Source organism: Lampetra planeri, chromosome 41 (assembly GCF_965212315.1).
Source record: "Lampetra planeri chromosome 41, kcLamPlan1.2.h2, whole genome shotgun sequence".
Classification (NCBI taxonomy): Eukaryota; Metazoa; Chordata; class Hyperoartia; order Petromyzontiformes; family Petromyzontidae; genus Lampetra; species Lampetra planeri.
The window spans coordinates 9974588-10000126 of record NC_136147.1 but is presented as its reverse complement, the minus strand read 5'-3'; the positions used below and the strand labels follow the sequence as shown (position 1 = coordinate 10000126).

General features: G+C 52.8%; 1 protein-coding gene across 1 annotated transcript; it reads left to right on the top strand.

Moving 5' to 3' along the window:
- Positions 1 to 448: 448 nt before the first annotated feature.
- LOC144732197 (myozenin-2-like) lies at positions 449 to 25539 on the top strand. Its single transcript, XM_078613568.1, has 6 exons — positions 449 to 572; positions 12709 to 12812; positions 14820 to 14968; positions 16198 to 16327; positions 24039 to 24216; positions 24375 to 25539. The coding sequence occupies exons 2-6, from the start codon at positions 12731 to 12733 to the stop codon at positions 24619 to 24621; spliced, it is 786 nt and encodes a 261-aa protein (XP_078469694.1). The 5' UTR covers positions 449 to 572; positions 12709 to 12730; the 3' UTR covers positions 24622 to 25539.

Below are 25539 nucleotides of genomic sequence, written 5' to 3'. Positions count from 1 at the left end.
AAGGACGCCACTGAGCAGTTGGAGGTAGTCGCCCTCCAACAACAACGGAGGGCGGTGGAGCGATGCTCACAACAACGAGCGGAGCGCCGGGTGGATAAAGCACAGCAAGGTGGCACAGTAGGGGGCACAGGTGGTGCATCAGCCAGTCGTCTCAGTCAGTCGACCCGTGGAACCTGGGTCTGCCCCGTGACCTCCTGCCTGCGGGCGTTCGACACTTCACGTGGCCTCAAGGTGCACATGGCCTGGCACAAGCGTTGTGGTGACGTCACCGCCACTTAGTGGCGAATGGCGGTTGTTGTTGTGTGTGTGTCTAGCTGTGTGGCTATGTTTGTGTGTGTATCTGGCTGTGTGTGTGTGTATCTGGCTGTGTGTGTGTGTATCTGGCTGTGTGGCTATGTGTGTGGGGGGTGGGGTAGGGTCGTCTGTGCTTGTCCCTGGCCGCCCACAGCCCAAGGGCACTCACTCACTCCACACTCCCCACTCCGCACTCGCTGGCAGCACGACACCACCTCTCCCCGCCACTCGCGTCCGTCTCCCGGCACCAGCAAGAGGGCCCCGCCACACCGCTCCAGGTACCGCGCGCTCAGAACCAACGCCGCATCTCTAACACGCTTGCACGAACACCTCATGCGCTAACCCCCCGTGCACACAGGTCAGTCGTGTGAATGAGTTCTGAAGTGACCACAAACTCCACTCGGACGGCATCGCTCAAGCTGACACCCCTGGGCTGCCCCACAGCTGCCCCCGGCAGCCCCACAGCTGCCCCCTCCTCTAGCTGCCCCGGCTGCTCCCCCCTAGCTGCCCCTGGGTGCCGCCTGGCTGCCCCCTCCCCTAACTGCCCTCAGCTGCCTCACAGCTGCCCCTCCTAGCTGCCCCCCAAACTTCCCCAGCTGTCCCCCCTTAACTGCCCCCACAAGCTGCCCTCGCTAGATACCCCCTAGCTGCCCCCCTTAACTGTCCCCAGCTGCCCCCACAAGCTGCCCCCCCCTCGATACCCCCCTAGCTGCCCCCCCCTTGATGCCCCCGGCTGCCCCACAGCTGCCCCCCGTCGATACCCCCCCTAGCTGCCCCCCTTAACTGCCCCCAGCTGCCCCCACCAGCTGCCCCCCCCCCCTCGATAACTGTCTCCGGCTGCCCTCCAGCTGCCCCCGAGTTGTCATGCGAGAAGGAGAAACGCTGCGATCCGTCCTCGTGTGCGGACTATGTGCAATGCGTTGAACTTACCCCCTGTAAAATCATGCGATGGTTGTTGTTGTTGTGGTGTTGTTGTTCGAACATTTATTAAGTTGCCCAGGAGAGTCTCATTGAGTCTCACGAGTCGTTTGCAGGAGGGTCCTGCCGATTGTTTCACAGTCGGCGAGCAATGATCGCCTCCTCTCGTGTAATGTGTGTACATTGCGGTGTCGTTTTTTAAATCCGGAAAACGAAATTGGCACCCCCTAACGCCTGCCGGCACACAGAGGACCGACTTTTGCGAATGACCTCACTGCGTCTATGACATCCGCCGTGATCGAAGCAGACGACGACGAGGCGTAGCCTTAACGACGGTTAATACACCCACACGTATTAATCGGGGCGGCCTGCCCGATTCGAACCGCGAACCTCTGCAACGCGCGGGCAACACGCACCCGCCGGGTCGTGTCGCAGAGCGCGTGTGAGTGAGTGAGTCAGTGAGTGAGTGAGTCAGTGAGTGTGTGAGTGTAGTGAGTGAGTGAGTCAGTCAGTGAGTGAGTGAGTCAGTGAGTGAGTCAGTGAGTCAGTCAGTGAGTGAGTCAGTGCGTGAGTGAGTGTGTAAGTGAGTGAGTGTGTGAGTGAGTGTTCATGGACTCCTATGTGAGTGAGTGTGTGAGTGTGTGAGTGAGTCAGTGTTCATGGACTCCAATAGGAGTGAGTGAGTGTGTGAGTGAGTGAGTTTTCATGGACTCCTAAAACACTGGAGTTATTTTCTCGCTAGCGCAGCTGTGTCGGTGACTTTGCAGGCAGGCCACAACACAGTAGCCAGAGAGAGAGAGTGAGTGTGTGTGTGGTCTACACGACTGGTTCCATCACGCGACGAGACACGGAGTGTACGAAGACTCCGCGCAGTGTGTGTGCAGGATACTGAGTCGAGTCAGATTGAGATGCGGCCCAGTTGGGCTCAGCAAGCCGAGGTCATACGAGACCCTCGAGTTTAATTCCCGGCCAGGGTCAATTCATTATCATTCTGATCAACCTGAACAACATTGTCATATGCATTAATCATCATCATTATCATCATCACCATCATCACTGTCACCGTCATGGCCATCATCGCTGTCATCTCTGTCATCACCATCATCAGTCTCTCCGAGGTTGGGGAGTAACTTCACCGCAGTGGTGGCATGACACGAGGATGCACTTGGCCCTGTCATAGTAACGCGAGCTTCTCGCCAATCCCAGGAAAGTCGGTGGTGTTAGCAGCGTTCATTGAAGGTCGACAAGATCATTCCAGAGTAACGTGGAGTTTCCACCATGTGGTGGTGGAAAGCCAACAATGCTGGTGCTGATTAGGAAGAGGGTAGACTGGGCACTCTAGTAATGTGGAGTGTCCACCACTTGCTCAGGGCCAGCAACGGATCTGAGACTCAGACCATTGCTCAAGGGAGACTCTTTAACTTTGTTACGAAAACATTATCTCACAACTTTTTTGACTACAAATATATCTCCACTATGTAACAATTTACCGTGTGCCAAGTTAATAAATGTGATCTAAACACGACAGGAAGGAAATTTAACGTCTCTTAAATCGCCACGGTTGAATAATGAATCGTCATCCCTCAAGCAGCCTCATGGGTCTTGCCGAGTAGCATTTCCCGCCAGAGATTATGTACACCCCGGCAGAACGCGTGCAGGGGAATCGAATCTTCACTCGCCACCAAACCGGTCCAAGGGGGAGCAACACGCCAACCCAGCGTCCTCCACTCTGACACAACCCCTGAAAGGACGACAACAACAACAGCAATTCGGACTTATAGAGGAGCGCTCTTCATCCAGGGATCGCACAATGATCGTGAATGAACACATTGCGGACAAATATCTTACGCTTACGATATGAACACAATGATGAGATATGAACACGATGATGCGATGGAAGGCAAGAGGACACCGTGGAGTGCACGGGGACATCGCGTCCGTGGTTCCCAACAGCCACTGTGACCCTGTGGGGGCGATGGTCTCTTGTCACCCACCGACAAACGTTTCCGCCGATGAAGGTGAATGAGCATAGCCTCTGGTAAAGCTGCACCATGCACGCGGGAGCAGGTTCCACGGGACCATGTTCCACGGGACCAGGGTTCTGTGGGACCAGGTTCCACCGGAACCGCTTAAGGGTGAGGCTCATAAGTTCCAGCACATTGGCTCTCTACTTGCTTGGCTCAATATTTAACTGGGCTTCCATGGGGGGGTTGCATCCCCTCCCGTACATAAAAAAAAGCGGGGAGAACCACCCGGTAGAGGCATGAGGGGCCATCCTATATGCCGCAAGAACACCCGGAACGTGTCGGTCCCAATCGGACTGTGCCTCGTTAACTTGTTGGCGCAACATGGACGTAAGGGTCCTATGTAAACGCTCTACCAATTCTGTCAGTCTGGGGATGGTAGGGCGAAGTTCCAATTATCTTTGTCCCTAACAAATCACATACCTCTTGTAACAATTTAGAAGAAAATTTTCGACCCTGGTCCATGAGGAGACGTTCCGAAGCCCCTTTATCCAATACATAACCATACAGGAACGCATTCGTAATGGACGCCGCCGACTGATCCCGCAGGGGCCATGCCACCGGCCACCGCGACAGGTACTCTACCCCTACCAGCAAAAATTTATTTCCCCTCAGAGTGGTGGGAAATGGCCCGAGGATGTCGAGGGCAACGAGCTCATTTCCATGGGACATCTCAATAGATTGCAACGGTGGTCGGTTCAGCCTCGGCGGGGGCTTCCGGTAAGCACATTGTGGACGTCTTCCAAGATCCTGGGCCAAAAGAAGTCGCGCTTCAACGTAGACAACGTTTTCTGCACCCCTAGGTGCATCACTCGTACATGGGCAGCTCTCGTTACCCTACCCCACAGAGCAGCTGGCTGTACCTCCGTATCCCAGCGCATTAGTAGCCCATCTCGGAGGACCACGGGGGACATACCCCCTGGACCTTTCCTGTTGCTTGGCGTACCAACTCGGCGCCGTATTTTCAGTAAGGAGGCGTCCTTCGCCTGGAGGCACCCCCATTCCTCATGTGTAAGCCCAATAGTATTATCGCGTGCCACCCCCGTTACGGGTGGCGGAGCATCCACCTGCTTACAATGGCCGGTGCCCATCAAACATGCGCACTGGCTCTTCGGCGATAACTGTGACAGAGCGTCCGCATTACAGTGGCGCAACCCTTTCCTATAGGTGACTACGAACGAATAATCTTGCAGAATTTCAAACCATCGCGAGAGTTGTGCAAACGGCTAGTGAACTCGTAGCGCATATTGCATAGCCGCGTGATCTGTGCGTACCATGAACTTCCTACCATAGAGGTACGGGCGGTACTGCTGTACAAAGTGCACGATAGCCAATAACTCGTGGCGTGTAACACAATAGCGCTGCTCTGCGGGGGACAGTACCCAACTAATGTAAGCGACTACGCTCTCCACCGCGTTCTCCACCTGCGACAATACGGCGCCGATCCTGGAATCACTGGCATCCGTATCCAACATAAATGGCAAGGAGAAATCGTGGTATCGACGGTGGGGTGCATTCAAGAGGCTGTCGCGCAGCGCAACAAATGCGGCCTCCTTCCCCTACTGAAACCTCTGGCCTTTTGACATAAGAGCGTGGAGCAGCTTCGCGATCGTCGCAAACCCGGGCATGAAGCGGCGGTAATACGACGCGAACCCTACAAAACTGCCGACCTCACCCACCGACGTGGGAGTTGGCCATTTATGCACACAGGCAGTTTTGTCAGGGTCCGTGGCGATCCCAGACTCATGAACAATGTGACCCAGGTAGCGAACCGACTTTTGCAAAGGTAATATTTCTGCGGCTTGAATTTCAAATAAGCCGCCTGCATTTTGACAAATACCACACGCAACTGCTGCAGATGTTCCCGGAACGTGCTTCCAAGGACAGTCACGTGATCCAAGTAGATCAGACATGAATCCCATTGGAGCCCCGACAGTACCAACTCCATAAGTCGCTGGAACGTGGCCGGAGCTGAGTGAAGCCCCATCGGAAGGCAGTTAAATTGAAACAGCCCTTGCGGTATCCGGAACGCAGTTTTTGGTTTGGAACTTTCATCCAGGGGCAACTGCCAAAACCCTGACAAGAGATCCAGGGTGGAGAAAAACCGTGCGCCCGACAGGGCATCCAACGAATCGTCCATCCATGGGAGAGGATACGCATCCGCCACAGAGACTTCATTTAATTTCTGAAAATCCACACAAAATCGCAAACTCCCGTCCTTCTTTTCAACCAGAATGGGAGCTCCCCACGGACTGGTTGATGGGGAGATTATATTATATCAGCGGCCAACATCTCATCGACCGCCTGACGAGTATGTTCCTTCTCCTTCGGACTAAACCGAAATTAGTTCTGATGAATGGGAACGGCGTTACCCATATCGATATAGTGACGCATCAAGGACGTATGGCCCACATCGAATTTACCCTTACTAAATACATCGGAGAATTCCTGAAGCAATGCCCGCAACTTGCCCCTCTGCTCCCATGACAAATTCGAATTACCCGCACACAACGGATCCATCCATGAATCATCCAACACCGCATCCCGCTCAACCGCAACCACGACCCGAGTGGTTACATCATCCGTCTCACAACACGCAGCCGTCGCGTGGGCCAACACCGTATCCGCCTTATGACTGCGGTACCTAGTTTAATACTTGCAGGAAGGGCTCCTGATCCCCCCTCACTATCGTCTGGGCCCCTATCAAGGCGAGACCATGAACCGCTCTATTTGAAGGGGTTAAATGAACCCCACCCCCAGTAATTTCCTGGTCGAGCCACTTCCGCAGCCTCAAGGGTATGACCATCTGTACACCCGGGGGAACCCTAACAGTTTCACGCACCAGGGCCCGAACCACAGCGTTCGCCATACACAACCCAGTCACGGGTCATGTGAACTGAAGTCACGGGTCATGTGAAGTGACGTCACGGGTCGTGTGAAGTGACGTCACGGGGCGTGTGAAATGAAGTCACGGGGCGTGTGAAGTGACGTCACGGGTTGTGTAAAGTGACGTCAAGAGGCGTGTAAAGTGATGTCAAGGGGCATGTGAAGTGACGTCATGGGTCGTGTGAAGTGACGTCACGGGTCGTGTAAAGTGAAGTCACGGGGCGTGTGAAGTGACGTCACGGGGCGTGTGAAGTGACGCCACGGGGCGTGTGAAGTGAAGTCACGGGGCGTGTGAAGTGACGTCACGGGGCGTGTGAAGTGACGTCACGGGGCGTGTGAAGTGACGTCACGGGGCGTGTGAAGTGACATCACGGGGCGTGTGAGGTGACGTCACGGGGCGTGTGAGGTGACGTCACGGGGCGTGTGAAGTGACATCACGGGGCGTGTGAAGTGACGTCACGGAGCGTGTGAAGTGAAGTCACGCGCCGGACCACGAGCCACAGGTTCTTCACCCCTGGTGAGACGATGGCATCACGGCCACCCCCCACGCTCTATGGCCGTGGTGCAGGAGGGCGCTTGGCGTGGGCCCTGGAGCAAGGAATTCAATGGGGGGGGGCAGCCGCTGGTTGATTTAGAGGAGGGCAGTGGGGGGGGTGGTCATTGATGGGGAGGCGCGGCCCCAAATCTGCGGCGGGGTCACGGCCCGGGGCTGACTCCCTCGTGTCGGCGCAGTGCGAGAGCTCTGGCAGGGAGAGAGGGGTGGGGGGGAGGGGTGAGGGGTGAGGCTATTTTGAGAGATGGGCCACGGCATCTCTCCGTGTCCACTCTGCGCTCTCTCCCCCTGGCACATTCTCCACTCCCCCCCCGCATTGTCTCTCGCAACGCCCTCCCTGCCGGCTTCTCACCTGTGGTGCACCCATCGCTCGCTCGCTCTACATCTCTGTGCGTTCTCCCCGCCTTTACATCTATCTGCGTAAGCAATGTCTGCCCGCTTTTCCGACGTATCTGTTGGTCGTTAACGACCTCGCCTGGTATACAGGAGGGTTTCATCCTGACAATGGCCCCCTCCACATTGACAAACGTACGTTTCCAGTATTTGGATGCTTACACATTTCCACATTATAAGCCACTTCGTTGAGCTATCTTCTGTGGCCAGGTCTTATCTGAGAAAGAGCTATATAGCTCAGGGGGCCTTACCTAGTAAATTAAAAAAAATAGTTTAGTTTAGTCTGCTTTTCTGCATGCCCTCCGCTATCCGCCTCTGTCTTTTGTGCCGAGCTGCGAGACAGAGAGAGCCAAGTTCATGTATTAAGTATAGCCCTGTGAGCCATGCGGCTCTTAAGTCGAGTGCAACCGCAACAAACAAAATATGAACACAGAACATCTTAAAGCAACGACGCGTAACAGAAACATCCTGGAATAAACCAGCAAATATATAAAAAAACGCATTAAAACGCTGTGTGCAAAAATCCCAATGTGGTGAAAGTCAACAATAACCATAAGACAATTTAGATTAACCATATGTTTTCGAATCACCAAAATAAAGCTATAAAAACAATGTAACAACAGTAATCATAGGAACTGTGATTAAAAAATTAACAATAAACGATATACATAACACGTACGACCAAACTTGCAGCCATAGCTGGCAGCATGACACTTCCAGTGTATGATGTGTGAGTGAGTCAGTGGTAGTGTGAGTGAGTGTATGATGTGTGAGTGAGTCAGTGTATGATGTGTGAGTGAGTCAGTGTATGATGTGTGAGTCAGTGGTAGTGTGAGTGAGTGTATGATGTGTGAGTGAGTCAGTGGTAGTGTGAGTGAGTGTATGATGTGTGAGTGAGTGTATGATGTGTGAGTGAGTGTATGATGAGTGAGTGTATGATGTGTGAGTGAGTGAGTGTATGATGTGTGAGTGAGTGAGTGTGTAATAAAAGACTCGGACGCTTCTCTCTGTCCTGTGTCCTTTATTTGGGTTCGATCTCTTTTCCCTCACGGTACTCCCCTATATACTCTCCACTCTGCAGCCCCAGGCTGCTGTCGCTCACGTAGCCCAAACTCCCTCCTAGCAGCCCCACCGCTGTCACGTCGTGCAGACCCCTGCTGCCGACTCCTCCCTTGCAGACCCGCTGCTCTCTGCAGCCTCCTCACTGCTCCTCCTGCCCCGGGGTCGGTCACCGTTGGCCGACGGTGCCGATCCTCGTGGCTCGGGTGTGTGGCGACCTCGCCACTCTCTCTCACCCTTCGCCCTGCGTGGCCTCTCACTTTTCCCAGTCCCCGATCACTCCCGACTGCTTCCGGTTACCCCCCTTATAGACCCTTACCCTCTCCCCCACGTGACGTAACTCCTCCCCCCATGACATCACTTCCGGGAGGTCGTTTACGCCCGCATTACACCACCCTCCCCCGTAGAGAAAATCCAGCCGACCTCGGCTGAACACAACTCTAATAAGCAATGCGAGCGAACACGACCGAATACGAAAAAGGACACAGAACACACGATAATATACGGAAAGAACAAGAACACAACACAATAATTAACGAAATGTGAGGGATTTCGAGCGGGTGCGGGTCGCCGGGCCGTCCCGGACGGTCGGTGGCCCTCCCGCCGAGCGGGAACGTGGCAGGGTTTTAAGAGCGACAGGCTGAAGTTCGTCTGTCGCTATTGGAGGCCTGGCAACGTCCCGGTCCCCTATTTCCGAAGGCGCAGCATCAGAGGCGTCCCGCGATCGTGTCCGCGGCGGGGTAGGAAGGGCTGCGGGCCTCAAAGGTTCCGCAGCCGTGGTAGGCGCACCCCGAGCTGGGTCTGCTTTCCCCTGCCGCGTCACGGCCGGCTCGTCTGTGAAAGGCACGACAGGCGCTCTAGCAAAGTCAGCAGGCGCAGGCAAGGGCGAGTCGGCAGCAACAGACCCCGGCAAGGCAACCTCAGGAGATGACGCATCCGGTCGAGGGGCCACGTATGGTTTCAACCGAGATGTATGGACGAACCAACGCCGAGAACCAAACCGAACACGCGCCGACTGTGGGTTGGGAACCTCGATGAGGCGAACCGGCCCTTGCCATGGCTTATGTAATTTAGGAGAGGTACCTGGCCGCACCTGTGGACAATGGAGCCAGGCCAGGTCCCCCGTTTTCCAAGGGCATTCCCCTTTTGAACGTCGCGCACACCGCTCGTTCCGAGCCTGGGCTTTGGCCGTAGCCATGCGAGCCTCCACCCGCGCTTCAGTGACTCGGCGAACGGTGTCCTGAATGTAATCAGGAAGAGGCTTGACAGGTCCCCTCGCCTCGGTTCCCAACTGTTCATTAATCGGCGGTACGTTTTCACGACCGTACATTAGAAAAAACGGCGAATATCCTGTAGCCGCATGCGGCGTCATCCGGTACGCTGAAAGCACCCCAGGGATATGCAAATCCCAATCCGATTGTTTTTCACTAACCGTATGGCACATGGCGGACAGGGTCCGATTAAGCCGTTCCACCATACCATCCGTTTGTGGGTGGTAGGGAGATGTCCGTATTTTTTTTGTACCCAGCGCCGCACACACCTCCCCCAACAATTTGGAGGAAAAATTCCGGCCTTGGTCTGTAAGGAGCCTCTCCGGCGCCCCTTTGTCCATAACATACCCAAAAAGAAAGGTGTCCGTGATAGACGCCGCTGACTGGTCAGGCAAAGGCCAGGCCACCGGCCAGCGGGAGAGGTACTCCACCCCTACCAGCAAATATTTATTTTCCCTAGCGGATGGCGAAAAGGGTCCCAAAATATCTAACGCCACCAACTCATTAACTCGAGACACCTGGATGGATTGTATCGGCGGTACATATGGATGTTTAGGCGGCTTACGGCGGGCACAATCGGGACACGCGCGAACGTGCCCGACGACATCCGTCGTCATGCCGTGCCAATAGTAGTCTCGCTGCAGCGTCAATAGCGTCTTCTGCACCCCCAGATGTAAAAGCGTGTCACAATGCAGAGTCCTAATCAATTCGTACCGCAATGATGCCGCTACAACCAGACGCCAGCGTTCCTGCATCCCTTCCCTCCACATCAGCAAGCCATCACGGAGAGCGGTTTCCGGCACGCCGCCCGCACAGAGTCGCCCACTCCCCTTGACAGGCCGCTTACGTAACGTTACCAAGGAATCATCCAACATCTGGTCTCCGAATGGAGGCGTGGGTTCGAACCCCACTTCTGACACCAGTGTAATAAAAGACTCGGACGCTTCTCTCTGTCCTGTGTCCTTTATTTGGGTTCGATCTCTTTTCCCTCACGGTACTCCCCTATATACTCTCCACTCTGCAGCCCCAGGCTGCTGTCGCTCACGTAGCCCAAACTCCCTCCTAGCAGCCCCGCCGCTGTCACGTCGTACAGACCCCTGCTGCCGACTCCTCCCTTGCAGACCCGCTGCTCTCTGCAGCCTCCTCGCTGCTCCTCCTGCCCCGGGGTCGGTCACCGTTGGCCGACGGTGCCGATCCTCGTGGCTCGGGTGTGTGGCGACCTCACCACTCTCTCTCACCCTTCGCCCTGCGTGGCCTCTCACTTTTCCCAGTCCCCGATCACTCCCGACTGCTTCCGGTTACCCCCCTTATAGACCCTTACCCTCTCCCCCACGTGACGTAACTCCTCCCCCCATGACGTCACTTCCGGGAGGTCGTTTACGCCCGCATTACAAGTGTATGATGAGTGAGTGTATGATGTTATGAGTGAGTCAGTGTCGGCTCCCTCTGCTCGCGCCTCTTGCCCACCACAAGCGGCCAGCCGCTGGGAGCGCGCGCCTCAGGCGGCCATCTTTTTTTTCATCACGCCCCCCCCCCCGGCTCCGTCGGCCCCCCCCCCCGGCTCCCTCGGCCCCCTCACAAACGGCCCCGCCAGCCGCTGCTGGGAGCGCGCGCCTCAGGCGGCCATCTTGCTCGCACTCTGTACAGGGAATGAGCCATGGCCGCCTTGGCCCAATATTGGCCACAAACACGACACTGAGAAGCACTGTCGTTAGTCGTGACACAGATGATTATTATTAACACTTTTTTTTATCAGGTAATGGCCCACTGAGCTAGAGCTGTTTTTCAGAAGCGACTTGGCCGCGAATGACGGCATTTATAGCAGCCCAAATCCTCTAAACGCGTGATGATTCTCAATGTGGAAGGAAAAACAGGAGGTCCCGAAGACAAGTCCGCACCACCACGGGGAGAATAAAATTTAACTGCTGCACATTTTGTTGCCACCAAGACATTCCATAGTGACCTGTTTCCTGTCTTATTTAATCAATTAATTATCTTTTTCAGAAGCGACCTGGCCACAAATGGTCGTCCAACGAAGTGACTTACAAGGTGGAAATGTATAGCGGAACATGCAAACTGCAAATATACAGCAGGCGTCAGGATCGAACACACGACCTCCTGTATACCACACGACCTCCTGTATACCAGGCGAGGTAGTTAACATCTCCTGGCCACTGTAGCGCCCTCACTGGCCCAACCGAGCCGAGTCTTCACGGCACGAGGGGTTTTTTCCCACTGCCTATTGTGAATGTCACCCGAGCCGCGAACAAATTGTGATGAGCAGTGGGGGAGGGGTTGGGCCCTGTTCATCCATACACTACTCATTGGCGAATCTGCGCTCTACTTCGCTAATTCATCAACCCCATAGTATCAATCCAAAGAAACCCAAGGCGTCCATCGAATTGCCTGTTAGCTATCCCAAGAATAGGAATAGGTGACAGAACGACCTTGTTTCCTGCCTCGATTGACAACAATGTCCCTTCCAAAAACATCCTGAAGCAGACGATTAGTGGTGGATATACAGCAAACTGCATTTGCCAATGTGATTTGTAACTTTAATCCTTGGCCGTGTATCGATAGTACAATTTGAATGTGCCATTGTATTGAGGGACTGTGTGTTGTGGTCTTAGTGTGGTCTGGGACTATTCTTGCTCCAAAGCTTGGGAGTCGATGTTACTTATGCAATTTAAACTTATATACTTTATATATTTTACGTATTTATTTTTAGATATTTGCTTTCGATTCCTATACTCTGCACGCCTATCATGTTGTTGTATTGTTTGCAGTTGTAACTTTCTGACCCACCTCTACTGGAGATCTGTGAAAAGAGCTTCATAGCTCATCGTATTTCTCCAGGATAAATAATGATTAGGATGATTCTGTTATAACGCCGGTCTCACAAAGACGCCTGAATAGGTGCGTGCTCTAACAGCACTTACCCCAGCGGTTCTGTGCAGGCTATATGGGGGATCTTCGTCTTTGTTGTATGCATGTTGAAGTTCGTTCGCACTGTACAACAAACTAAACACAAAAAGCAGCAGTTGTAAAGAAATTCGTTTTCCATCTAGACGTAAAAGTGCATACCTCCAGCGGCTTCCTAATTTCGGAAGGAAGAGCGTTCCAGACGGCCGCAGAAGCGCATCTGCACGCGGGCGATGCGGTGACCACCGCCTTTGTCCGATGGCCATAGTCAAACGCCGCCACCTCCTACGCTGCTGCGAGGATGAGCGGAGTTCGCATGATGGTTGATGCTGCATGGCGAGATCAGCGAAGGTGTTGCGGTTCCGTGCGTGCGTTGCGGTGTCCACAGGCAGGCGACCTCGACTCGCAGGATGGACACCGCGTTCGATGACAGCGTCACCAAGGAGAGGAAGAGACAGGCGCAGATGATCGCCCGGGGCCTGCAGGGCGACGGTGAGCAGCCTCTGGGGCCTGGGTTCAACCCCTGGCCTGGTCCTCCTCCTCCTTCTTTGAAAGTTTGGCCGACCCTCTGCTCTCGGCCACGTCACTCTGGGCCACATTACCACCCTGACAGGCACGATGAACTTTACTGTGAGAGATGGCGATACGACCACGCGTGCATATTGCAGCGATTTGTCACGTGAACCCAGTGAACTGCGGTGCGGAGCCCACGAAGCATTCGATTGAACCCATAGGCCATTTTTACACGGAACAACAACATAAAAACATTGCTGAAAAATAGACCTCACATGCGCGTGTAAGTATTATGGTCATAATTCCGTTTAGGCTGTTATTGCGGATTCCTCTCAGCCAACGTTAACGATGAAACCACATCGAGACCACTCGAGCACTTTCACCGCTCGATTGGATCGCACTGTGCACTGCGACCGCATAATGAGAACAGCGGCCTTATTGGGGGCATCAATATCCGGAGCGTGAACATTCATGCCGCTGCAATATTGAAACGGCGGATGAGCTACGCTCTCGGTGAGACACAGCAGCCTGCCCAGCGTGTGGTGTGGAACTCGCGTCGCAGAGAAGAGAATTCACGCGCCTCGAGACAGCGATAATCGCCTGGGCAGAGGGCGCAGCGGCTCCGACTCTCGGCAGGGGCGCCTTTTGGCTCAGCGTCGAACAGAGACGGTCACCGCATCGCGCGCTTTTAGATGCGCTCCTTGCGGCCGTCTGGAACGGTCTCTCTTCCGATATTAGGAACTATGCACTTTTAAATCATCGTCTAAATTGAAAACCCATTTGTTAAGAACTGCTTTTTTTCGTGTTTAGTTTGTTGTCCTTCCCCCGCACCTCCGATTAGCACGGTTGGCTACGTACGGTGCGAAAGGTCAACATACATACGCCTGGGTTTATTCGAGTCAATTTAAAATGCACAGAATATTTTATAGAAAACAAAACACATTTAACCGCAGACTAACTGTAACAATACTTTATTTAAGATGCGAACTAAGTCTCAGTGAAGAATGAGATTTTGCCTACATTATATATATTTTAATTATACGAGGAAGGGGACGCAAGGTGACTCGATGGGCAACCAGAGTCAGCGGAGAGAGGCCGTGGTGACATTGATGCAACACGGCCCAATTAAAAACACTGACCACGGGTTTCGTCAAACGCCGCTCCTCAACTCACTCGAGTGGCCTGCAGACAGAGGTCGTGGTGTGCGGCAATGCCTCACCACTCCCGCGACTTTGCGCAGTGCCCGCGCTATGCGAAGGGACGGATGACGATATCGATGATGAATCCACAACAGCTGCTGCAGCCACATCGGGGTTTGTAACGTGACGCCCTTTCGCCTCCGTGTTTCCAAACGCGGCCCAGTCGAACCACCACCACCGTGGCATCACCAATGCGGATGTGATGGGGACCTCTCCCTCCGTGACCACCTTCCCCCGGTATCCCCTCCCACCCTCCGTGGCCCCCTCCCTCCGTGACTCCCACCCTCCGTGGCCCCCTCCCTCCTGGATTTCTCACATGGATCCTGATCAAGGGCGCTACACGGTACGCAGCAGGTCAGGGGTTCGATCCTAACCCTGACGCCTGCTGTGTATTTGTAGTTTGCGTGTCTCTCCCCCCGTGGTCACGTGGATTTTTCTCCAGGTCCTCCGGTTTTTCCCTACACATTTGTAGAGAAATTGGGCTGCTATAAATGTCCACGTGATGATAAGCCACTTGGTTGAGCTATAATCTGTGGCCAGGTCGCTTCTGAATAAGAAGCTAATGGCTCAGTGTGCCTCACCTGGTAAGATACATTGTTTAGTTTTATTGATATATATGGAAGTGATTTGTTTACCTTTCCTATACTTTGCACTCCTGTGTTGTAACGTTCTGACCCTCCCCGACTTGGAAATCTGTAAAAAAAAAAAGATCTTTACAGATCATTGGATTCCTCCTCCAGTATAAATAAATATTCTGATTTTGATATTCTGACATCTCCGTCTCTAGATGCAGATGAGGACCTGGGCAAGAAGATCAGCGTGCCCAAGGAGATCATGCTGGAGGAGCTGTCGCTGCACTCCAACAGGGGCTCACAGATGTTCCAGCGGAGGCAGAGGAGGGTGGAGAAGTTCACCTACGAGACGATTGCCAGCGAGGTGGGCACAAGAGCAGCTCGCCCCAGCGGGAGCCGAGTGGCACACGAGTGTAGCCCACAGGGAGTAGCCGATCGGAGCGTTGGGTAAAGCGTGGGGACATAAGGGGGCTCCCACCCTCCGAGTCTTCGGAGACAGCCGGCCCGGCGTGGAAGAGTAGGCCCATCGACTCAGTAAGAGGGACTTGTTCAATCACAGAGAGTTATAACCAGGAGGCTACCGTGATATATAAGTGAGTGACCCTGTGCGAATCACGCGCGTAAATCCCAGCACAGCGACGCCTGCGATGGGGAGCCACTCGGAGTGAGTTCTGGCTCGAATGAGAGCGTCAGAGTCATCGGTGTTCCGTCTCCAGTCGACAGCCCTGCAGAGCCAGTGGTGGTAATTCCACGCTCCCATCATTAGGGTGGGTCGACCACAGGGCAACCGCCGTTTGACTTCCCTGTAAAAATGGTACCGATTTTATCGACCGCCGCGGAGGGGTGACGTGCCGAGTCAACCCCCAACCAGGACTTGAACTCGCCACCTTTCCCACTGCGAGCCGCTCGCTCTACCGCTGAACCAACCGGCTGACCTAAGTTGGTGTAGAATGTAGGATGATATCATATTAACGATTATGTTGTCTGCACATTCAAGCCTTTATTTACCCAGGAAAGCGTCGCCGAGTCTCGACGCTCACCTTCAGCAGGGCAATGCTTGGGACGTTTGGCCAATTCCTTCAAAGCGATTTCCCAACTCGGATGAGCGTTGAAGCATCCCGCGCTTATCCCCCGCTCACAGCCCTGCAGAGCCGGCGGTGAAGATTCCCCTTCCATGGAACAATGTGGCCGGTTCGCGCCCAAAAGGAAAAAATGTTGCGAAAACCCACAAACCCCTCTGGTTGCGAGCGACTCTGGGTGCAGCGGTGGCTAGGAGATGTTAACTGCCTCGCCTGGTATGCAAGAGGTCGTGGGTTCGATCCCGACCCTGACGCCTGCTGTATATTTGGTAGTTTGCGTGTTCCTCTCCGTGTCCTCCGTTTAGAGTATTTGGCTGCTATATATTTCCACACCGTAAGCCGCTTCGTTGGGCGATCATTTGTGGCCAGGTCCCTTCTGAAAAAGAGCTAAAATGAAAAAAAAAATGTAGTTTAAAATAAACAGGCGATGTCCTCCACCCGCTTCATGGACACGGCGTGAGAGAGAGCGGCCGTGGTCACGCCGTGCCGCCCCCCGCGTCCGTGCCGCGTGCAGGCCTGCGTGGACGGCCAGGACGGAGAGCTGGTGGCGGGAGAGCCGCTGGGCTCGGGCCACGTGAACGGGGGCACAGATGGAGGCACCGTGAGCAACCAGGACGGCACCGACCCGGACGCCCTCGCCCCAGGTGAGGCTCGGAGAGTCGCGAGGGTCGCGGCGGTGGCCGACGCCACGCGTCGCCCTCGCTCCCTCCGTTCCACGGGATTCCCATAGAAGGGGCGCAGTCGACAACCGACCAGCTGGGCTTGGTGTTACACCACCACCGCTGCTACCACTGCCACCATCACCACAGTCACTACCACTGCCACCACCGCCACAACAACCGCCAATCACCACTAAGTGGCGGTGACGTCACCACGACGCTTGTGCCAGGCGATGTGCATGTTGAGGCCACGTGAAGTGTCGAACGCCTGCTGGCAGGAGGTCAAGGAACAGACCCAGTTGCCACGGGTCGACTGACCGAGATGACTGGCTGATGCACCACCTGTGCCCCCGACTGTGCCAACTTGCTGTGCTTTCGCCACCCGGCGCTCCGCTTGTTGTTGTGAGCACCGCTCCTCCGCCCTCCGTTGTTGTTGGAGAACGACTGCCTCCAACTGCCCAGTAGTCCACTCAGCTCCACATCCTCCTGTACCACATCACTCCATCTCTTCTCTAGCCCGTGCCACGCCCGTTTAGCCCCCTCTATCTGGCCGAACAAAAGCTGTTTAGGCATGCGGTGGCTGGGCATACGGGCTACATGACCCAGCCAACGGAGCATTGCCTGCCGGAGGAGCTCACCGATGGGACTTTGTCCAGATCTTTAAAGGACTTGTGAGCTCCTCACATAATCCTGCCTGATTAAACCCAGGATGGATCGAAGGCAGGCCAGCCTAAATATGTTATAACCAGCAAAGATGTTCCATTAGGGGGTCCACGTTTGGCAAGCCTAGAGAAGGAAGGGAATGACTGTGGCCGAGAATACCTGAAGCTTCGTGCGGTGCGACAGACCAGGTAGCTTCCACACAGCGTCACGCAACCGATGAAAAGATAATACCGCTCGACTGATTCGGAGTAAGGACTCTGCTGTAATACTCGAGCCGGTCATTAGCACAATGCCCAGGTATGGGAAACTCTCCACTCTCTCCACAACTGTCCCATCACCAATTGGGAGTTGTGGGGGTGGAATGTCCGATGGTACAAAATACCCAGGCAGGTGCTTAGTTTTGGTGGGGCTGATGGTAAGGCCCCACCTCTAAGTGGCAAGCTCCAGGTTCAGCAGCAGCTCCTCCAACTCCTCCTCTGAGTCAGCAGTAATTACCAGATCTTCGACATACGTAACATGGTTGACCAAGAGGGAGCCATCCCTTGACCGCACCCGGGCATCGATCAGCCTCCCATTGTATCTGTACCAGATGGAAATTCCTCCGGTACAGTCCGATTCAGCACAGTGCATAAAATCCGTGATCTGATTCCATCTGTGAAGGATGTCGTTCCTGACTTACAGTATCCTGGAGTCTACAAATTGAGTTGCATTTGTGGTGATTGCTACATTGGAGAAACAAAACGTCATGTTGCTGATCGTGTCCGCGAGCACAAGTCAGATCTGAAACACGGCAGAACTGATTCTTCGGCCGTTGCCGATCATTGCTACAACTCGGCGGGCTCTCATGAAATTGTCTTTTCCGAGACCAAGGTTCTCTGCAAGCCTCCTGGCTACCATCAAAGGTTTGTACACGAAGCCATACAAATATACAAACACAGACATAATTTCAACCGTGATGATGGGTACAAACTCAGTAATCACTGGAAAGATGTTATTAACCACGCAAAAAAAGACTTAATTACACTTTTTGGACCATCTTATCTGACAGGCACTATTTTAATTTACTTCACCGAGTGTTAACATCCCCAGTTATTTTTAACAGTACTCTCTTCATTTTTTCAGCCTGCATTGGTATAAACATGGGCATTTTCGTTCCTTTGTTCTATCATGTGTATCAGACCTCCCCTCCCCCCTTTCTGCCCATTGTGTTGGCGTGCGCGGCAGCCGCGTCCAAGCCGTCGCCAAATGTTTTGTTGGCTCCCTCCCCCTCCCACCCCCCCCCCCTCCCGATACGTTCCATTCATTGGCTACCACATTCTGATGAACTCCCCCCCCCTCTCCTCCCCCCTTCAACTTGCTTATAAGGGATTACATCTTGAATCATTGCTTCACTTGATGCAGCTAATCTGGCTGTGACGGTCCCACCTGATGACGGAGACTTGTGTTGCCTCCGAAACGTCGTGAATTTTATTTTTATTTTTGTTTTGTTTTATTTTACTTTCATTACTTTTAATGTTTTACCTACGTGACTTTACCGAAAAAACCTGAGAATAGCCATCGAAGGCTTCACGAACTACGTGGTCGAAATAGATGTTAAATAATGTGGGAGCCAGAGGACATCCCTGTCGCACCCCAAGGTGAACAGGGAATGGCTCCAACTCCCGGCCACGTAGTTTTACCCGGGCCTGTTCACCATCGTGAAGGTCCTTAATGATCGTGAGCAGAGGGTGAGGGACTCCGAAAGCACGAAGAACAACCCAGAGCCCGGGCCAACACCTCTGCTGTAGCAGGCGGACAAAATATATGGCATCTATGCAGGACCGCCCTTTCCTGAAACCGCATTGGACTCCGCAAGCCTCTCCCCAGAGTGCCTAGCAAGGCGATGTTGAAAAATCCTTGCCAGGACCTTTCCCGGCACACCGAGGAGTGAGATACCCCTGTAGTTGTTGCAGTCTGTGTGGTCCCCCTTCTTAAAGAGGGCGACCACCAGGGAATCCTTCCAATCCTGCGGAACCCGTCCAGTGGTCCAGACTGTTGTTATGATGTCATGTAGGACAGTCTGTGCACAAACTCCACCCTCCCTCAGCATTTTGCTTGGGAGATCATCTCTGCCCGGTGCCTTTCCTGGTCTCAGAATCTGGATCGTACTTCCTCAACAGATGGCACGTCAGCCAGCCACTCACAGGGGGCGATTTCTTCCAATATTTGAGGCACCGCAGCCTCAGCAGGGTCATCCCCACGATGTTTTCTAGGCTGAGGGATTTCCCCTCCCCCAGGACCTCAGAAATGCTCAGTAAATCCGCAAACCAGTTCCTGGGGGTCGGATAATGGATCACCGTTCTTTCCCCTAATGATGGTAATAGGTGTGGCGCTGCAAGTAATTTTTTTTATGGAGTTAAAGAGCGATTTGTGATCGCGGGCCATTGAGGCAGACTCCATCTCCTCAGAAACCCGCGACCACCACCCATCCTTGCAGCGCCTCACGGCTCTCTGAACCTCCGCCACCACTGCTACCACCAATGCCACCACTGCCACCATCATTGTCACCACCACCGCCACGACTGTCACCACCGCCAACGCTGCTACCACCACCACTACCACCACCACCGCCACCACCATCACCACCTCTATCACCACCGTCTGGCTTTGGGTCTTCCCTTTGCCACACATTTGGCGCATCCTTCAAGGAACCAATCTTAAACTCTCACCCCCACCATGTGATTGATCTACAGAGCAGCACGAATTAGCATGGTTGGCTACAAACGGTGCATGAATGTATGTATGTTGAACTTCTTTTGCAGCATATGTAGCCAACCACGCTAATTGTCGGTACGTAAGAAGTTCAACGTACATACACAACCTCAGGTAGTCACGTGACCTCTTCTCCCGGTCAAATGTATCTAGAATTGGGGAGGTAAACGTATCACAATAGGCAACGGTGCCGCAACTTATTGCCCTAGAATCGCCTGAACGAATCACCGCCTCGAGGCCGTCACAGGAGACGATCTCGGGATCTCTGCCCCCGTGCTCCGGTGAGCGAGGAGACGCCGTCACGGAACTTGGCATTTGACGGTCGGCCTTGCAATTAGCCGTGAGCACGACGCTGATGACCGAGGCCGTGATGGAGCTCCGGGCCCCAACGTCCGTCGGCTGAGTGGGCGGGCGGGCGGGCGAGGTCGGGGCCGGGGCCGGGGTCGTTGAGGTCGCATGCAAGGCCACATCGACGTTGTTATGAACGGCCAACGTCACCGAGCGGTCGAGTGTGTGCGAGGGATAACGGAGCGCGCATTCAATATTCGCGCCGTGGCTCTCACAGCGACGGGCAGGCGCTGCTGCTGCGGTTGACAGGCGTGGTCTGTGGTAGGGGCGATGTTGCCGTGCGCGATCTCAATTGAGTAACACAAATCTTAGCAACTATGGACCGTGACGCCAGCGCACAATATGCAATAGCGAATGACGTCACGGGATCTCTAACGTCCACTGTGAGTGAAGCGGCGCATAGCATTTGACGGTGAATGCACAGACAGCACAGTGACATCCAGGGTGGCCCATCAGATTCCAACCGCGAACGTCTGCAACAAGCTAAAATGAAACTATTTTTTGTATTTTACCAGGTAAGGCCCACCGAGCTATGTAGCTCATTTTCAGAAGCGATCCGGCCACAAATGATAGCTCAACCAAGTAGCTTATCGATTTAAAGCTTTCGTGACTGCAGGGATTCATCTTCTTGGTTCTTTTGATAAAGTCACGTATAAGGGAAATAATAAAATAATAAACATAATAAAATAATTCTCACGACGTTTCGGCCACAACGCAAGCAGCCGTCCTCAGGTGAGGAACATGTCTGTCGGAAAGACAGCGTCTGAATGAAATACCACCAGGCTTGGAGCGTATATTTAAGCTGGGTTGGAGGGGGAAGATCGCCTTGACAAAATAATTTGCATATCAAGAGGAATTTAGCATATTTATGGGAAATGCAGATATGGGATTAGTCATTACTTGTGGAATGCGTAGGAGGTGGGCGGGGGGTTTCAAAGTCATAATATGCCCGTGCATTATGCAGGATTAGCAGCATCAAAGGGAAGGAGTAGTGTTAGCATTAATAAAGGGAAGGAATGTTAATAGTATGGAGCTGCAGCAACTAATATGCTTATAGACTATACATTGTAATATTACACTATGTATTATTCTACCCACCCTACTGTATACCACACTGCTGTATATTCACTATACAATTACGATACTATATATTACCATATACATTGTATTAAACATTACACTTTTATACTATTTATTATTATACAATCTGCTATACACTATACCATTGACCGTCGCGTGAAAGGTACTAAGAGGAAGCAACGAAATATGTCAATGGGAGAGTGGTGGTAGGAGACTTGCAGCGGAGCAAAGAATCCATTCTCTGCGGAGAATAAAATATATATAGTCAATGCCAGTGAGTGGACTGCGGTCTGAAAGTCACCATAAACGGGAACACAATCAGTTAAGATCCGAAATGGTTTATTACGTCCTTCCAATGATTGCTGAGCCAGAATCCATCTTCTCGGTTGAAATTGTCTCTGTGTTTGTACATGTGGATCGCCTCATGAACGAATCTCTCATGGTAGCCAGATGGCTTGCAGAGAACCTCTGTCTTGGAGAAGTCAATGTCATGTCAGCCCACTGAATTGTAACAGTGATCTGCCATGGCTGAGGTGTTTGTCCTACCGTGTTTCAGGTCTGCTTTATGTTCACGGATCCGGTCCGTTTTGATGTGGTTTCCTTATTCACCAAAGTTCCTGTACCTGACACCATCGCAATCATTGAAGACTTGGTTCATCAAGGTCTGAATACTGGGTTACCCCTCCTGGTGAGACACTGCTTAATCAATACATACTTCACCTGGAATGGAACTTTCTACAAACAAACTGAGGGCACCCTAATGGGCTCCCCCTATCTCCGGTTGTAGCCAACGTTTTCATGGAGAAATTTGAGACTGACGCCATCCAGACTGCCACTCTACGCCCGACCTTATGGAAGAGGTACATAGATGACACTTGTGTCATCTGGCCACATGGCCGGCCTGTACTAGACCAATTCCTCGACCACATCAATTCCATACACCCAGCCATCAGATTCACCATGGAAGTCGAAAAAGATGGCAAGCTACCCTTTTTGGATGTCCCAATTAAAAGGAGACCTGATGGTTCAATGTGCCACTCTGTCTACAGGAAAGCCACCCATACGGATGCTTACCTAAAACCGGATTCCCACCACCATCCATCCCAGAAGAATTCCCTCATCAAGACTCTACACCATAGAGCCCAATGCATCTCCGACCAGGAATACATTGCCAGTGAACTCAAGCACGTACGCCAAACTCTTAAGGCTAATGGTTACTCCGACTACACAATCCACAAAGCCATCACTCCAACCATCAAGAAGGATCCTGTTGAGGAGCCTTTCAAAACCATCACCTTACCCTACATTGCTGGGGTCACAAAAAAGATCTCCAAAATCCTGATTAAACACAAGATCCAGGTCTGATTCAACACAGTACATAAAATCCGTGATCTGGTCCCGTCTGTAAAAGATGTGGTTCCAGACATACAGTACCCTGGCGTCTACAAACTAAGTTGCCTCTGTGGTAGCAGTTACATTGGAGAAACCAAACGACATGTCTCGGACCGCATCCGTGAACATAAAGCAGACCTGAAACACGGTAGGACAAACACCTCAGCCACGGCAGATCACTGTTACAATTCAGTGGGCTCACATGATATTGACTTCTCCAAGACAGAGGTTCTCTGCAAGCCACCTGGCTACCATGAGAGATTCGTTCATGAGGCGATCCACATATACAAACACAGAAACAATTTCAACCGAGAAGATGGATTCTGGCTCAGCAATCATTGGAAGGACGTAATAAACCATTTCGGATCTTAACTGATTGTGTTCCCGTTTACGGTGACTTTCAGACCGCAGTCCACTCACTGGCATTGACTATATATCTTTTATTCTCCGCAGAGAATGGATTCTTTGCTCCGCTGCAAGTCTCCTATCACCACTCTCCCATTGACATATTTCGTTGCTTCCTCTTAGTACCTTTCACGCGACGGTCAATGGTACAGTGTATAGCAGATTGTATAATAATAAATAGTATAAAAGTGTAATGTTTAATACAATGTATAAGGTAATATATAGTATCGTAATTGTATAGTGACTATACAGCAGTGTGGTATACAGTAGGGTGGGTAGAATAATACATAGTGTAATATTACAATGTATAGTCTATAAGCATATTAGTTGCTGCAGCTCCATACTATTAACATTCCTTCCCTTTATTAATGCTAACACTACTCCCTCCCTTTGATGCTGCTAATCCTGCATAATGCACGGGCATATTATGACTTTGAAACCCCCCGCCCACCTCCTACGCATTCCACAAGTAATGACTAATCCCATATCTGCATTTCCCATAAATATGCTAAATTCCTAATGATATGCAAATTATTTTGTCAAGGCGCTCTTCCCCCTCCAATCCAGCTTAAATATACGCTCCAAGCCTGGTGGTGTTTCATTCAGACGCTGTCTTTCCGTTAGACATGTTCTTCACCTGAGGACGGCTGCTTGCGTTGTGGCCGAAACGTCGTGAGAATTATTTTATTATGTTTTATTTGTATTATTTTATTATTTCCCTTCTACGTGACTTTACCGAAAGAACCAAGAAGAAGTAGCTTATCATCACGTAGAAATGTATAGCAGTCAAATACTCTAAATGCGTGAAGCTTATTCTAAATGTAGAGGGAAAAAACCTGGATAAAAATCCACGTTGCCACGGTGAGAGAGACATGCAAACTCCAAATATACAACATGCATCAGGATCAGAATCGAACTCACAACCTCCTGTATACCAGGTAAGGTAGTTTACATCTCGCTACCGTAGCGCCCCAAGCGGTTAACGCGCCCTCGACCGCGCCTCTGACGGTTCGGGCGCCGCGCCACTCACTCCGTCGCCTCCTCCCGCGTGCCCCAGGCCACGCGGCTCCCGGGCAGCAGCCGGAGCCGTTCAACATCACGGCCATGCCACGCATCTACCGCTCGCCCTGGGAGCAGGCCATCGGCGACGACCCCGAGCTGCTCGCCTCCGTCCATCCCAGCATGGCCCAGCCGGGGCCGGCAGCCGACAAGGCGAGCTTCAAGAGCTTCAACAGGTAACGGGCGCGGTGGCGGCATGGCCATTGAGTGCGGGGGTGGTGCAATCGCACCGGAGGGAACCCCTCCGTCATCTTTGCCCCCCTCGTGTAGCCCGACCGACCGTCTCTCTCTTTTCCCGTCGTCCGGTGGACGTGCGGTCTCCGTGGCGACGCAGGCTGGCCACGCCGTACGGCGGCTTTGAGAACGCGTCACAAGTCACCGTGTTCCACATGCCCAAGCTGGAGCTGCCGCCCCTGGAGCCGTCCTCCGACGGGGGCTTCCTCGGGTCCGATGGGCTCACGGCGCGGCCCACCTTCAACCGCACGCCGCAGGGCTGGAGCGGGCCCAGCGGGGAGCTCAGCCTGGGCATCAACCTGGAGCTTGCCCCCTTCGGAGACGGCTCCGAGTCCGAGGACCTGTAGGGTCGGCGAGCGAGAGCGACGACGACGTCGTCATCATCATGGTCTCACAGTCATCAACCGGCCAGTCGATCCAACCGTGAAGGCCTCCCCCCCCCCCGGCCGCCGCCACCTCTCACGGGTCTGGGCTCGTGCCCGACCCTGCGGGGCTCTCTGCTGATGGAGAGAGTCACGTCATTGAGAGGCGAAGTCAGAAAACGGGCGATAACGCCTCCTTCCCCACACATCTGTCCCTCCACATAAACAAAAAAAACACCTTTTTTTCATATCCAATCAGCCGCACAGCCCTCTGGGAGTGCATCATTGTCAGCAGCATTGGTTTAGCATAAGCAAAACTCTGGACCGGTTTTGACACGCAGTCTCATCGGCAGAGCAAAGCTTCCTTGAACCTGATGAGATTTGTAAAAAAATACTTCATATATGTTGTTTTACATCAAGGGATGTATATGGGAAGGAGGCGAATTGTCTGCTCATTTTATTTTATTCATTGTATTTTTGCACGATGAGGCTCGTGATGATTGTCATGATGGCCGCGTGATTCGACATCGATCGCAATCGGTGATCAGATTTAAAAACCCAAAACGAAATAGCAGCGCTAATTAAATTAATTACTCATGACGCTCACAAAAACCCTGAGAAGCCAGAGCAAGCGACACCTTCACCGGCCTCGCAGCTCCGCAGTCCCAGTAAGCAGGCCTTAATTAGATCTCTCATTCTGCTTTAACGAGATCCGATGAATACAGATTCCAACGAGTAATTGAGAGTGTCAGACAATTAATCGTAACTTATTTAAGCAGCTTGTAGAAATGTAATCGGGTTAACTAACGAGAGCCGCCGTATCAGCCGAGCGTGCCGCGGGTTGTATCTGCGAGCGTCTGTACCGCGGGTGATCGTGCGTTATTAAAACCGTGTTGAACAAAA

What these genes read in the sequence shown, in the direction of transcription:
- LOC144732197 (XM_078613568.1), top strand. Translation starts at nt 12,731, where the DNA reads ATGGACACCGCGTTCGATGACAGCGTCACCAAGGAGAGGAAGAGACAG. An exon ending in ACGAGACGATTGCCAGCGAG is followed by an intron (nt 14,969 to 16,197) that starts GTGGGCACAAGA and finishes TGCCGCGTGCAG; the next exon opens with GCCTGCGTGGACGGCCAGGA. An exon ending in AGCTTCAAGAGCTTCAACAG is followed by an intron (nt 24,217 to 24,374) that starts GTAACGGGCGCG and finishes GTGGCGACGCAG; the next exon opens with GCTGGCCACGCCGTACGGCG.